This window comes from Meleagris gallopavo, chromosome 9, assembly GCF_905368555.1.
Source record: "Meleagris gallopavo chromosome 9, MGAL_WU_HG_1.1, whole genome shotgun sequence".
NCBI classification, from domain to species: Eukaryota; Metazoa; Chordata; class Aves; order Galliformes; family Phasianidae; genus Meleagris; species Meleagris gallopavo.
In genome coordinates, this window is record NC_139412.1 from 4,209,068 (window position 1) to 4,223,667 (window position 14,600).

The 14,600-nt window shown below is 43.4% G+C and overlaps 1 protein-coding gene across 13 annotated transcripts in view; it reads right to left on the reverse strand.

The window, feature by feature from the left end:
• Window positions 1-12,553, reverse strand: part of MAP7D3 (MAP7 domain containing 3) — a 35,824-nt gene extending 23,271 nt beyond the window's left edge. For 8 of the 13 annotated variants that reach the window (XM_085230991.1, XM_085230984.1, XM_085230988.1 and 5 more), the window contains exons 1-4: window positions 12,385-12,552; window positions 3,284-3,385; window positions 2,360-2,440; window positions 803-966 (exon numbers count right to left, since the gene is read on the reverse strand). In XM_085230991.1, the coding sequence (XP_085087117.1) occupies window positions 803-966; window positions 2,360-2,440; window positions 3,284-3,385; window positions 12,385-12,472 (435 nt within the window). In that variant the 5' untranslated portion in view covers window positions 12,473-12,552. Of the gene's footprint in view, window positions 1-802; window positions 967-2,359; window positions 2,441-3,283; window positions 3,386-12,384 lie in introns of all 13 variants that reach the window. The other 5 variants (XM_085230981.1, XM_085230980.1, XM_085230992.1 and 2 more) reach the window with 3 other exon arrangements.
• Window positions 12,554-14,600: the final 2,047 nt, after the last annotated feature.

Below are 14,600 nucleotides of genomic sequence, written 5' to 3' on the forward strand. Positions count from 1 at the left end.
TGGCAGACTCTGTATTTTCTGATGTAGTGTAGATGAGATCTTGCTGACAAATACTGCCTTAAGATAGTTTATTTAAAAGCAATTATTTTCTAATGTCAGAGTCCAAATGTCAAGATCTGTTTTCACTTTTTAGTTGAAAGAGAGGTTTACAGGTCAACTGCACACTATCTTCTTACCTGCCAGATGTATAACTGTGTACAAGACCATCATCTTCCAGGGACCAAGTACAAGACAATGTTAACCCAAACAAACACTCATCAGCTAGTCCTGCCATTGCTTATCACTGTGCCTATTTAAAACACACCCACCATCTTCTAAATGTCATGAATAAATGTATTGTAGGCTTAAAGCATACCTCATGAAGCATAATGCATGTTATATGCTTAAAGCAGTTGCTTGAAAAGATAATACCACACTGGGCTGTGGTCAAGGCCCACCCCAAACATTTCTGCTTGTTCTTCAAAAATGTAAACTATTCCATGAAGTCCAAATGGAATATCAATCTGAACACACCCAAAAGCTGATTACAGAGAATGAAACACCAATAAAACATTGCCAGACAAAAAAGGTAAAAAAAGAAATAAACAAACAAAAAACCCACCCCAATTCCTAGAACAGTGTAACAGGAGCTGGACTCCCAGAAGACACCCAGCCAGACTTACACCCTATTCATCAGTGACCACTGCAAGTTCTCACAGCAGGCTTATAAAAGCGTGTGTGTGTGTGTGTTATGTTTTTATTGCTGACACACTGCTTCTGGCAATCGACCCTTTCATAACTAAAGAACTTCAAAGCATAATACCTTTTCCTCTTCTATTTTTTGTTTTCTCTTTTCTTCTACAGCTGCCCTCCGTTGTTCGTCTTTTTGCTTTTGTTCTTTTAGCTTTCTCTGCCTTTCTTCTAACTGTTTCTCATACTGGAGTTTTGCTTTTCTCTCCTTTTCAAGGATTTGTGACTCTTTGGCAGCTGAAAAGAAAAAATTGAAATCAAACTTGATTACTCATTGATATTACAACATAGATTACAGGCAAAAGACTACCAAGCAAAACTACCACCAGGCAAAATTATCACCCCTTAAAGTTAAAACACACACCAAGACTAGCTAGTAGTGCTGGATGACACTGCACATGATGACAGAGATACCTTTAATTCTGTCCACAGGATGGCAGTGAATTTGAACACTTTCTGCCATTACACTTCACAGCCCAGACAGGAAAATCAGGATATGTATAAAACCTGTATTATACACACACCTTTCTTGCCATCATAACAGTGAAATCTTAGTAAGTAGTAACTGAGTATCAAAGGGTGGAATTTTTGCATTTTGCAATTCTCTCTCATTATTTTTTAAAATAAGATATAACAAAAAGATGTAAAGCACTGAGTGACAAGATAGGAAAACCCTGCAGATATATTGCATCTGAGATCAAAATAATATTGCTATTCTCCACAGCTGTGTAGTTTAGCAGAAAGCTTCAGCTCTTCGGACAAAAAGCCAGCAGTTGAATACACAGCAAAGGTATTTGCTTTGGCTAGACAGATGAAATGAGCCAAGAAACAAGATAATTACATTAACAATGCATTTGTACTATCTACATATAAGGCTCCCAGACTACTTCTAAATTTATATATGTCCTGGTCCTATTTTCTCTCTGTTCCCACTCCTGTGTGTCTTTGCACATACATTAAGCAATACAGAAATGCAGGCCAGGAAAAGACTGCTCTTCAGCAGCTGGGAGACTGAGAGTAAGGACTGCAGGCCATACTGGGAACCTTTTATCTCTTGCTGCATGTTTATAAACTGAGATTCACATCAAAAGCAATATAAAGCTGGGACAAAGTTTTATACTTTAAGTCTCAATTCTTAGCTGAGATAAAGCAGATACTGCTGTCACTTCAATCCAGGAATCTTTTCAAGTGTGCTAGGAAACAAGAAAAGCAGTGTTCAAGGCAATCAAGCCATTCAACTAGCTATATTCTTTTTGATTTTCTCTGAATCAGTGTTTCCCAAACCTCAGTTTTCAGGAGTGGTTCTAAGCTAAGGGTTATTATTTCAGAAGTGTTTTTGTTAACACTGTGAATACAAAGGCAGCTAATTTTGCCTGCTGGTCTCCAGAAAACTGAATGTCAGAAATGACATACAGCTTCAAGAAGCCACAAATCTCTGGAATATTTTCCTCTCAACTCTAATACTTCTCCTTTCAGGTTCACCAATGGTCATGAAACAATACCATGGGCAGATTGTTGTTTGTCCACAGCAAGCTGCAAAATAAGTGACTGAACAAAGAGTAAGAGAATGAAGTATTATTTTATCACAAAGATTTTCAGAAATTGTATTTAAGGTTGTACATGAAAATACCATTTTGCTTTTCCCGCTCCTCTCTGCGCTCCCTGGCCAGTCTTTGCCTTTCTTCTGTTCTTAGAGTGGAACCATCTATCACTGTCAAAAGAAAAATTGAAAACATGTAATTGCCCATTATTTTGAACACTGAAATCTAAATATTCTAAGCCTTTCCAACTGAAAGGCTTATAGAACATTCTCGGAGAGAAACTCACCAGCAAAGCACTGCACACTTTATACAGAGATTAAAGTGCTCAAATGGAAAATTCAGAAGCAGCTGAATACCCTCCTTTTTCCTCTTTCCATTCCCTTACTCCAGTCAATCCTATATTTTTAATGAGTGCAGCAGAAAGTATACAGCAAATTAAAAGGCCACTGTGTACAGTCAATAGAAGGCTTGAACAGACATCAGACGTGCTGTGACAGCATAGACTTATTCCAAATTCAGCTCTGATCCTTACTCTTGAACGTATTAATTCCTACTATCAAGAAATACAGGAGTCTAGGAAAATTCTGTCTGGGCATCATGCCAAATTCAAAGTGCTGCAGGACAGCTACTTTGCAGGCTAAGCAGAACCAAGACTGCCCTGGTCTTTGCAGTTACAAACACCTGAATTTGAGCCAGAAGTGAACTGGTAAGCATCCCAGAACACTAGGAATGGATTCATCTTCACTTTAACACCCCGCAGAAACGATAAGCAGCTTTACCTGTTCAATTTTTTTTCAATGTTTTTCAGTTCAATTCTGAAAGCCATAAACCAAAAGCTGTCACCAGAACCATACCTTCAATGACTGTGACTCATCTAACAAGGGACATTATGCTCTGATCTCCCAAGGAAACGGCATCAAACTTCTTTAAAGGAAGTTTTGTGTTCCTGTCCTCCCCAGTAACTCTCCCTATGAGCCCAATGCTTCATGAAGAACAAGGACCAATAATTATACCTGGTTTAGTTGCTGTTTTTATGTTTATTGAGGTCTGGACTGCAATAGGGCTGACACCACTTTGGCTTCTTCTTTCATCTGCTATGGCTTGGGCTGCAGCAACTGCAGGAAAGGAACATTCCATATGAAGACAATCTCTAAAACCAAGATTCATTAAATATATAAAATAAATGCATCAAATCCTATTTGAGGTTGCAGATCCTTTTATTAAATAACTAAATTGAGACTGCTGATCTCTTAACCTTTCCAAAGAGATTTTGGAGGTAGTACAGCTTTTATTTGCAAGAGCAGCAGAGACAAAAGCTTATGCTTTAGAATGTGTAGGAAAAACAGTTTCAAGAAAAATTTAACTTATTTAAGAGTGAATTTTTATCAGGGAAAAATATTTAGTAGAGTCACGAGTCTGACTTAATAAAAATTCTTTCCTATCACTCATATATTGGCAGGATGAAACAAATATATGGCAGACTGTTGGCAGTGGTAGAGTAATATTCTGATGAGAGCCAGGCAGGGAAAAGTTTCTGAGCATCTTTCATTATTTTATGACGCAAAACAGAAAGAGGGTTAGTGGTATAAAGTAAGCTATTAAGGAATGCTTACAGTGTACAACCGAAATTGGGTCCTCAAAAATAAATTTTAATTATAAATTAGACACCAAAATCTGCTTTGCTGTGTGTTACCAAGGTGTGTAAAGAGAACTGAGGGCTACAGCTCCCAGTTAATCGCACAGAAATAAAATGCCAGCTGTATCAGTTTCACCAAATAACAAAAGCCATTAGGAAGTCAGGGAGACTTTTTGCTGTATCATTTTTCACAGATTTGCTTTATTTCAGTATCCAGCTTTCATGTTGTCCCCGTTCAGGGTATGAAGGTGAAGTGCTGCAGCAAAAGCCCTGACACCAGTAAAACAGTAGATGGTGATAGGGTAGATAGCAATAGGACAATGGGGAATGATTTTAAACTAGAAGAAGGAAGATTTAGATGAGATGTCAGGGGCAAGTTTTTCACTGAGAGGGTGGTGAGGTGCTGGGACAGACTGCCCAGAGAGGTTGTGGATGCCCCGTCCCTGGAGGTATTGAGGCCAGGTTGGCTGGGGCCATGGGCAGCATCATCTCGTGCTTCATCTAGAGGCTGGCAACCCTGTCTGTGGCACGGGGTTGGAACTGATGATCCCCGAGGTCCCTTCCAACATGAGCCATTCTACAATTCTAGTGACACGTTGTCATCATCATCATTGCAGAATCCACGAAAGTAACCATAATTTAAACCATAACATGAAGAATGAATAGTAGAATTTGGTGTTATATTAAAAGTAATAAATAAAAACCAAAACTTTGCCAAGGATCTCAGGCTTTCCTTCTTTAATAGGGGAATACAGACAGCAAGGGAGGAAGGAAGAGCCTCTTTCCCTTCACATATTGCCATGACAACTTGTTCTGCCACAGTAATAATCCCTCCTAAGGTCACGGCCAAGAACAATCACCTCCAAGTGTTTAATCCCATGTGATGTCAGCGATAAATGCTGATTACAATGCTTATTCAGCAACTCTAAATTGTCACCTGCAGCTGTTGCCATGTCTTGAATTCATTTTTCATTGCAGCCCCAAACAAAAGTCTTCCTCAATTGCACCCAATGCATCTCTGAGGCTGTTTCTGGCAACCAAGTTCTCGTGAGGACCAACACGGGGATTTTATTGTACTCCCCAAAACTTGAAACATGCAAATTTCTATATGAAAGTTACAGGAAGAAGCGTGCTGTAATTTAAAGAGGTATAAAATTCATCTTACTTCATCTGCAGAAGTATTTTATTAACAGAAATCTTGATGAGCAAAGCAGCCATTATGGATTGTGTAATTTTATGTGTGATTAAGTTTATTCATTAAAAAAATGAAACGCAAACATTTGGATGATATTTATGATTAGGAGGCACCTTTTAAAAAATGTGTCATAACTGCAAGGCAATCAGTTCATCTTAAAAATATAATTCAGGTTGCAGAAATTACCAGAGATTCTATAGAACAGCAAAGTGGGTTACAGAAACAGCCTGCAAAGGACACAGAGGAAAAGACAGCCTAGAACTACTCAGCCAAAGCATTCTGTGTGTCAGTTACAGTGTTTGTCATGCAGGGCAGCATCCTGTATGACTGAAAGCACAGTGCCCAGACCTGGTGTTAACCAGGGCCAGGTGTGCAGCTCCCTGCCCACCCTGCAGCCCCACACACAGCACGGTGCCACTTCCCTCACTGATGAGGCTTCCAATGTGCCCTCAGGAGACTGCTGCTAAAAATACAGCTTGGTTTCTATTTCTGTCCTTGCACCGGGTTAACACTCCTGGCTGCAGCTGCAGCTCTGAAGGCCACACGGGTACTGCTGCTCTCAGCACACCTCGCTGCCTCTGCATTCACACAGATCTCCTCAAAGTTAAGCAGCATTGTGAGTCTAAATACATATCCAAAAGTTTAAAGCAGGCATCAAGAAGCCAATAAGCAAGGCACGGAGCGGAATGAATGCAGACTTCTCAGCAAACATCTCTGATCTTATGGTGGACCCTGTCAATCTGCAAGATGCCACTGCTGTCCTGCAGGGACTCTCACCACAGAATGGCTTAGGTTGGCAGGGACCTTAAAAATCACTGAGTTCCAACCTTTTTTTCCCTACATCCTAGAGATTCTTTTCAGAACCACTCCTCAGATCCCTGTTCCGCTCGTGGTTTCCCCAAATGCTTTCAGGAACGCAGGAGGAAGTTTGGATTCAAGGCTGAGATCTCCGTGCATTTCCCTTTAAGCTGATTTCCACTCCTTAATTAACACAGGTTAAGACAAACAGATACAAAACCATACCCTGAGCAGTTTACACAACTGGGTTCTGCTTTTACACTATTACTCTTCAGCACTGGGATGCAATCTCTCGGTAAAACAGGGGCAGAGCAGTCCCCTCTCCAAGCTAAACTCATGTCCCCAATTCCATCCCACCTGGGGCTGCAGGGACACGGCTCCTCCGGCAGCAGCTGGCAGGCAGATGGCCCTCTGTCCTGTCTGGGCAGCCAGCAGATGGGAAGGAAGCTCACAGATCTCCTGAAAACAGCACTGTTGTCTCTCAGCCTCAGCAGGGCAGAGAGCTGCTGGATGCCCTGCCCTTATTCTACCTGCAGGCTTTCTTTTTATATTTATTCCCTACGTGGGATATCTAGTTTATGATCTTTGTGTGCTTGTCTCCCCCCACAACGTTTGTCATTGCAGTATTTAAGCCCATTTCTACACCTAATTCTCTGCTACAATCTGGTTTTCTTGCCAATGTTCAAGGCAGCTTAGGATGACTTCTTTGGTTCATCACAAATACTGATCCCACTGCAAAACTGCTTGACACAACTGCTTTGCAGTTTGTGAGTTAGCAGCTCTAAAAGAAAACAAGTAAATGTTTGAGACACATCTGCAAGAATGTGCAAGAATCCTTAAAAGATCCATACTCAGATCAAGAGCTGGAAACACGACAAAAATCCCCATATTTAACAAAACACTACTTATTTCCTATAAGGAAATCTAAAAAGCTATGGCTGAAGCAATCTCAAGGACACACTACCACGCTCACGCAGCCCCAGCAAGGCACCAGAAGGCTGCTGGTACATTTGTGGGTCGATCTCTGTATGTGTTTCCCTAAAAGAAAACACAACCTAAACTGAACCTGAATGAAAGCACAAGCCAAAGAATCAAGATTTGCTGTTAAAAGAATTGGCAGCCACCTACAAAAGCCTTCTGTGGTCAGAGGTGCTACAGCACTGTCTGAAAACAGCACCAGCAGAGCACCAACCTTTGTTCCAATGCTACTGATATACACTGAACACACCTCCTACAGAGAATCCTGCTGTCTCTCACGTTGTCATTCTGACCTTACTCACAGTGCTCAGCCCAGAGTAAAGCTTCTAATTAATGGGGAAAGCACCTGCCTGCACAAAGGCTTAAAGAGGAAGAGATGTCACCAACTCCAGCCACGGTGAGATGGTCCGTGCACATAGAGGATTTGCACAGGGCTGACAAAACACATCCACCATGTGCTCTGGAGGACAGACCAGGCTTTGCAGCATGGGTTCACTGTTGGCCAGGTACACTGCTGCTCACCACTTGAAAGAAGTGAAACTGAGTCATGGCAGACAGTCTATTCTCAGTTGGGAACGCTTCTCCAGTTCACATAATCCCCACTCTCTGCAAGGTTTAACGTGACTCCAATCACTGCCCTGCTCTACCTGGCATTAGTTATTAATCTGTTTATTGCATTGTGCTTACCAAGCTTATTTGCTCAGTGACCTTTCTTTAGTCCTGACACTTCCTACATAAAGGACACAGAAGCATTACAATCCCACCTGCACTTTGCAGCAAGCAGCCATGCACTGCTGTTGGTTCCTTGCTGTCTAGACACAGAGACCATTATGTCTCTCAGTGAAAGAGCTGGGCGCTAAAATATTTGTGCTCTCAGTAAAATTCACCAGCAGAACACATTACAGTCACATTTCGGATGTAAAGAGTATTTCAGCACAAAGCTTCTGTGGGTGGGCAACTACAAACTCCACTTGCTGGCTGCTAAACAAACAGAAAAGCTTTCATCCACCTGAAGTGATTGCTATTAAAGAGCTTTTAGAAACAGCTTTAATGCTAAGGGCATCAGCTATGACTGGAGATCTCTTGTGAGCCTCCACAAGAGTAGCAGAAATCCCTATTTATCTATCATTGCAGAGAGGAAATTCCAATATCCTAATATTCTAACACACCTAAATGAAATGAAGTAATATAATAATAAGTAAGTCCTCACATGGTTCCAAGTGGATTCACTGTGAAAAGGAAGGGTTACACAAAGTTACATGCCTATATACAGGTGTATGCAAGCCTGACAGAACGAGAGATGGGTTTAACACAGAAGAAAAAAAAAAAAGTTCTCACATATATTTTGATTCCTTTCCTTCACACCGCCTTCACTTCTCCTATCCTCTACTTCCCTCTTCCCTGAGCAGACTGCTCGCTTTTGCTCACCTGAAGCATTTCCTTGCAGATAAATGCTTCTGCTCTCCTGTTTGCTGCCTGCCCACTGCCTAACTCTCATAGGCAGATGCAACTCCTCAAAGCAGATGAAGCTATTCACAGCCACTGCAGCACCTTTGCTCCCTCCAAAGATTCAGGTCAGTGCATTTAAACAGCAGAGGGTGTCAGTGAATTAACAGCCAGTTCAATGCTCATAAAGCAGTATTGTAGAAGTTCCCTGTGAATTACGAAGGCAGAAAAACACTATGAAGAAAGGAGGAGCTATTCTGAACACTGCCAGTGGCATCAAGCTAACTACCAGCATCTAGAACAGTTTTAATTATCTGACAGGCACACACGAACATATCAAAAGCATATCATGAGTTAAGGACTACCTGGCTGTAAGATAATAATTAGGAGCTAAATAGTTCTAATTCATTTGTGGTAGATCAGGCACTTGAAGTCCCGAGTTTGTTGCTGAAGTACAGCAAGTCAGCTGATACATCATGTTCAGAAAGTCATCAGAACTGCATGTTCAGAACTTTCTTTGTCATCCTTTCACAACAGGACTACAGGCACTTTTAATAACTGAAAATTAATAGCGATGTATCAGTAATTTAAATGATCCCGTCCATTTCCTTATTTCAAAAGTGCCTAAAGAGAAAGCAGTCCTTAGTTCTAGTCACATTTTAAGGCTGTGTACTTAGGGACAGCAGAAACCACAGTATCTATTTCACCATTACAACTGTGATCCTTGCAAGTCATTGTTTGTGTAGCACCTTCATCTAAATGGAAGCATGGAATTCAAATGCATCTTTTGCAACGTTAATGCATAAAGCATGTAGAGAATGGAATGCTGTTTCCCAAAATATTTTGTATGTGCCTATGTTTTTAAGATTTTTTTTTTTTAAACTTTACAGAAAGGAGGATTTCATGTTTTTAATTTTTTGAGACGTTTGAATAGTTCAAGAGTTTTGGACTAAAGACTGAGCCATCTGTACAGATTCCACAGGACAGCCGAATGCTGAAGATGCCTTTCCCTGTAGTATCACCAATGCCATTGGGAACCTATTTCCTTGCCTTACAGTTTTGAAAACCACCTTTAAGTCACAACTACTCCATAAAACCCAAAAGCTTTTGAGGATCGACATCTGAAAGCTTATTCTTTCTCTCTTCCAACATGAAGCTCTGATGATCAGCCCATCACTTGTCTGATGGGTGCTGCTGGGTCCAAAGCATTATCTCTAGGTGCCAACCAGTGATGTGGAACTCTGCCAAAGAGTCCTCCAGTACTGCCATAGCTGTTGCTATGAGTTCTGTGCACTGAAGACACATTTTTATCAGCTAATTATTACCTGGAGACACCTCGGCATGTGTTCCTTTCTATTTGCTCGAGGAAGTAATTATCACTGCTTCTTTTTCACTAAAAATTCTCTCAGTGCTAACTGTATATATAGTATATATACATATATATAGTATATAGTATGTATACAATTAAATACATACATAGTATGTATGTATTTAAAAAAAAATAAAAGAATCACCAGGAGCTGTGTTCCAGGTAAGGACAAAGCCATAGAATCACTCAGGCAAGGAGAAACAACCAATCAGACTGACTGGAGCTGTTCTTGCAGCAGACAACTTACGACCAACCTGGGCTCGGCCACAAAGGCAATGGGAATTACATCTCTGCTTAGGTTTATGGAAAGGACAACTGGAGAAAGGCACTTTGTTTTTGTTCCGAGTCCTGAGACAGGATTCCCAAGAGACTGAGTAGGTCTAGGAAGTGAAAGAGCATTTTAATATACTAAATATGTATGTTTTGAACCACCTGCACTATGGTGACTCAGCACACAAGTGACATCCTAGCAGCTGAGCTGCCAAGCTCTGGCAAAAGCAAACAACTTCTTCCCCATCACAGATACTGCAAATGACAAGATGAGAGATCTCAGGATTCCGCTGAAAATGAAGATAAAACAATAAAATACATCTAGGCTACATCAGCTTAAACGATGACCTGCACCACTCACAAAAACCTCACCTACCAGGTAAGCCACAGGTAACTGACCATCTCCCTTTTCCCAATCTTTACAAGCTCACTGCTTATGCTGTTAGAATCCGAGCAAACTTCCTCTTTGTCCCTGATGGATAACAATAGCTTGCATCATAAGAATGGGGTAACAAAGTGCCATTTATGGGCTGCTGTTTCATAGTACGTAATCACTATTCTATATATACTAATGGAAGCTGCCTGCTCATGCACCACTGGCTGCAATGCTACCTAGCTTCTAGCTGTAGAAGCAAACTGTTTTTTGTCATCTACCAAAGTGAAATAAGATTGGACAGATGTGTAGGGGCAGAAAACTGTTGCAGAGGAGTTGTAGCACTGATACTGCAAGAGTGACTTGGCCTGCAGAACCTTAATTACAGCTGAGACCCTAAGAGAAAGAAACACCTTTCCCTTAAGTGAATGCTAGTGTGAATTTCAAGAGATAACTCCTACAAAGCATACATCCCTTTTGTCCTGTCTGGGAGCCATGGTTTCTAAGCAAGGCACTGCCTATTTGTCTTTACTGGTCTTAGACATGAAATGCCCAACCAGAAGGTCACAGGCAAAGGACTGAGGGTACATCTGTTTGTACAGACATTTGTTCTCCAGACGACACAGCCAAGTACACAACTTCCCACAGAACAGCAGAGGCTGGCTGGAAGCGTTATGGTAAGCTGCTCACAACCCTGCAAAAGAGTAGCAAACACAACGGCAATTATCTTGCAAATTCCATTGCCAGCCACTGGATTGTGAGGACTATTTCTAAACATTCTGCTCTCCCTAGATAGCGAGGAAGAAATCAGGGGCAGCACTGCAGCAGCGTATGCTCACAGCAGCACTGCTTCGGCTCACATTAGCATTGACTTCATCTTCCAGCACTAAGTGGTACAAATGCATTCTGTGTAAGCTGAGGTTTAGGCTCTGGTTCAATGACTCCTATATCTCCCTCAGGGGAGAAAATAAATAAATCGAAGTCCATTCTTTCTAGGATCTGGTGAGGAGTTTTTATTTTTTAAACATGATGGGCACATTATAACGTGTGCATATATATCTAAAGAACCTGGCTAAAGAACATCTCACCTCCGGCTTTGGGACTACACCTGGCCGTGACAGCTGTCAGCAAACACGAGTGTCCTCTTCCTGTGGACTTCTGCAGAAATGCAGCAAGAGAGCACAATTCTGCAGTCCCAGCAGGGAGGATACGGGTGAAGCAGACACGGTCTGGGCAATGAGGGGCACCATTTCTGGCTGGCTGTTACCTCGCTCAAGCACCAGGCTTACCTTGTCTTAATTTCAACAGAGAAATAAAAAGAGTAATTAGGTAATATTCCTGACACAGAACACGGGGAAGAAGAATGGAGCACTTGGAATCTTTTGCCAGCACTCTTCTTTACGCCATTGCACAGACACAGCACAAACACTATGGGAGGCTGTCACAGTAGCCCCTGCACAGAGCCCACGTTAATTCAGATCAAGCCAAGACATCAAAATCCACGACATCCTTTTTTTAAAATCACTGTGAGGGATTATTCACCTTTTATAATTGCTTACACACGAAGCTGTGTGTGCAGCAGTGCCACAGAACCGTGCTTGGCGCACACATCGAGCACGTCGCAAAGTACAGTTATTTGGGGTCTTAAAAACAAACAGGCACGTGAAAACGGGAGGGCAAAACCAAAGCAGCGCAGAGTAATTTCAGTCAGCGCACAAAGGAGGGAAGAAAGAAAGAAGCAACAGAAAGTATTATCGCAGCTCTGATTAGCAATGCCACATCCTGTCCCCTCCTCCTGCACTTCGGAGGGGTCCCAGGGCGCACCGCCAGGACCGAGGCGCTGCAAAACGAGGGACGTCCGAGCAACGGGCGGCGCACGCACCGCACCGCACCGCACCGCACCGCACAGCCGGAGCACCGGGGCAGCGCGGCCCGGTAGGGCGGGAGCGGCTCCCCGGCCTCTGCCCCGCACAAAGCCCGCGCTGCGGCCCCGCTCCGTGCCCTCAGGCCGCCCGAGCCCGCTCCCGAACCCCCTCCTTTCCCTCTCACCCATCTGCTCCCGCAGCCCCTTCAAGGAGGAGGAGGAAGAGGAGGAAGAGCAGGAGGGGGGGGGCACGCCTCCGCCGCCCTCCGCCATCTTCAGCGCCGCCGGGACGCGCAACTCCGCCGGCCGGGCTGAAGGGGGACGCGGGAGCGCAGTGCGCACGCTCCGCACCGCCCGGCAGCGCCGCCGCGGGGGTGGGCAGGGCCGGGCAGGGCTGGGGCGGGGAGGGCCGCGGCGGCCGCACGGCGCCGTCCTCTCGCGGACCGTGCTCACCGGGGCACCGTGGCGGCGGGCGGGGCTTTTTTCCCCGCGGCCTCGAGTGATGGGGGAGCGCGCGCGGAAATGGACGGCGGAGCCCAACGCCGCGAGTAGAAATGGCCGCTCGCCCCCGCCGGGAGATGGCCGGGAACGGGGACACTGTACCGCGTGGTCCTGCTATTAACTTTGATGAATTGCCCTCAAAGAGCGAGTTCTGAAAGAGAGAAGTCCAGCCAGATGTCCGCTATAAGGAGACATTAAAATGCTTCGTCTGTAAACTCGCTTTTCCCACGAGGGGAGCCAGTGGTTTTCCAGGCTGTGCCCTCCGAGCCGTGGTTCGGCTTGGGTGGATGGATGGCAGGCAGGTGGCTGAGCGAAGTCACCTGGCTGTAACTGCGCGGAGGTGGCTCAGAGCTGCACAGACTCACACAACTGGCTGAGCTCGCAGGGGCTGTCGTGGCTGAATGCCACAGACTCGATTGTCCCGTGCTGCAGAGAAGCACGTCTTGGGATCCATCGGTCCTGTGGAAATTCAGGTTCACTGATCTCAAAAGAAGTACGGAGCCACAAATGTATGAGCTGGGTTACACCCACGGCTGGCGGCGGGGCTGGGGATGGAGTCCTGTGCCCCAAGTGTACACAACAGCATGAGGGCCCAAGCTGCAGAGGAAAAAGCTCAAAAGCTGCTGAATCCCAGTTATTATCATTTGATGATAATTTTTCTCTTGTTATTTTGCTGCCTTACTTGGTTATCAATGAATTCCAGAACAGTTTCTTCTTGTTTTGCCTTTGTGTTTATGCTCTGGGATGGGTGAGGATAAGTGAGCATCAGTGGCTCTATAAAGAGTTCCTTGAGCCTTGTGCTCCCTTTGAAATCACAAATGGAAGGTTGTCCTGCCAGAGGGCTGTAGAATTATCCCATAAATGGGGAGAAATGGAAAAAGCAGCTGTACATATACCATCATGTATATAATACTAGAAGAAAATAAAAAGGAACCTTACAAAAATGTATAGCAGGGCTCTGTGGGAACGTGAAGGTTCAGACTACAGCCTGGCCCCGTGCTTTGTTTGTTGCATTGGCTTTCCCCCCTTCAGCATGTGTGTACAGAGAATCCTGTGTCCGTTGTTTCCTCTCAGTGTTTTAGAATGGCAGTGGTTATTGTTTTTAAAACAAAAGGGCAGCTCAAGAGGGGAAAAAAAACCACAGTGTGTCAATTTTCACAGATTTGTGTTTACAATGTATAGTAATAATACCTTGCACTTATGTAGCACTTGCCATTTGGCAATCAAAATGAGCATGATGCACATGCTGAATTGAATTTCACCATTATTCAGAGACATGTAAACGTGTTATCCCCATTTTACAGGTAAGAAAACTGAGTCACAGAAATTAATGTCTCCAGTTCTGTAATGGACAAAGCAGTGCAGCAAATAAAAGTTGATTCTTTATCCTCATCTTTTTCTCAATTCTTCATCAATAAAAAAGTTCATCAATAGCTATTTTAAAATATCACCAGAAGGGCTTGGATTGATTCTGTACAGCATAAACTACAACAGACATTTATAAAGAGTGGGCAAACTACCTGATGCAATAGTTTATATGTTTTGCAGTGTGTTTGTGGTGGGACAACAGAAGCTGTGAGTTTAAAAGGCCAAGCGCATTCAAATTCATGAGTGATAAAGGAGCTCTTGAGGTGAAAGTGAGGCGTTATTCCTTCCTGATCTCCATTCACATACATGCTGATGATATGCATATCTTTCATCTTCAGACACACAGGAACCCATCTGAGAAAATCTGCCCCAGTGTGGAAAATGTATTCTAATATCTTTTTCTCTGATGAGCAGCTTATAAACATTTGAGCTAATGTTTCAGCAATCAGAACTCTATACCCTGCATCTTAATTTCCTGTTTAACCTTGTTTCTCAGGTTTTCAGTTCAATCTTGCAATTACTGCTTATGCAT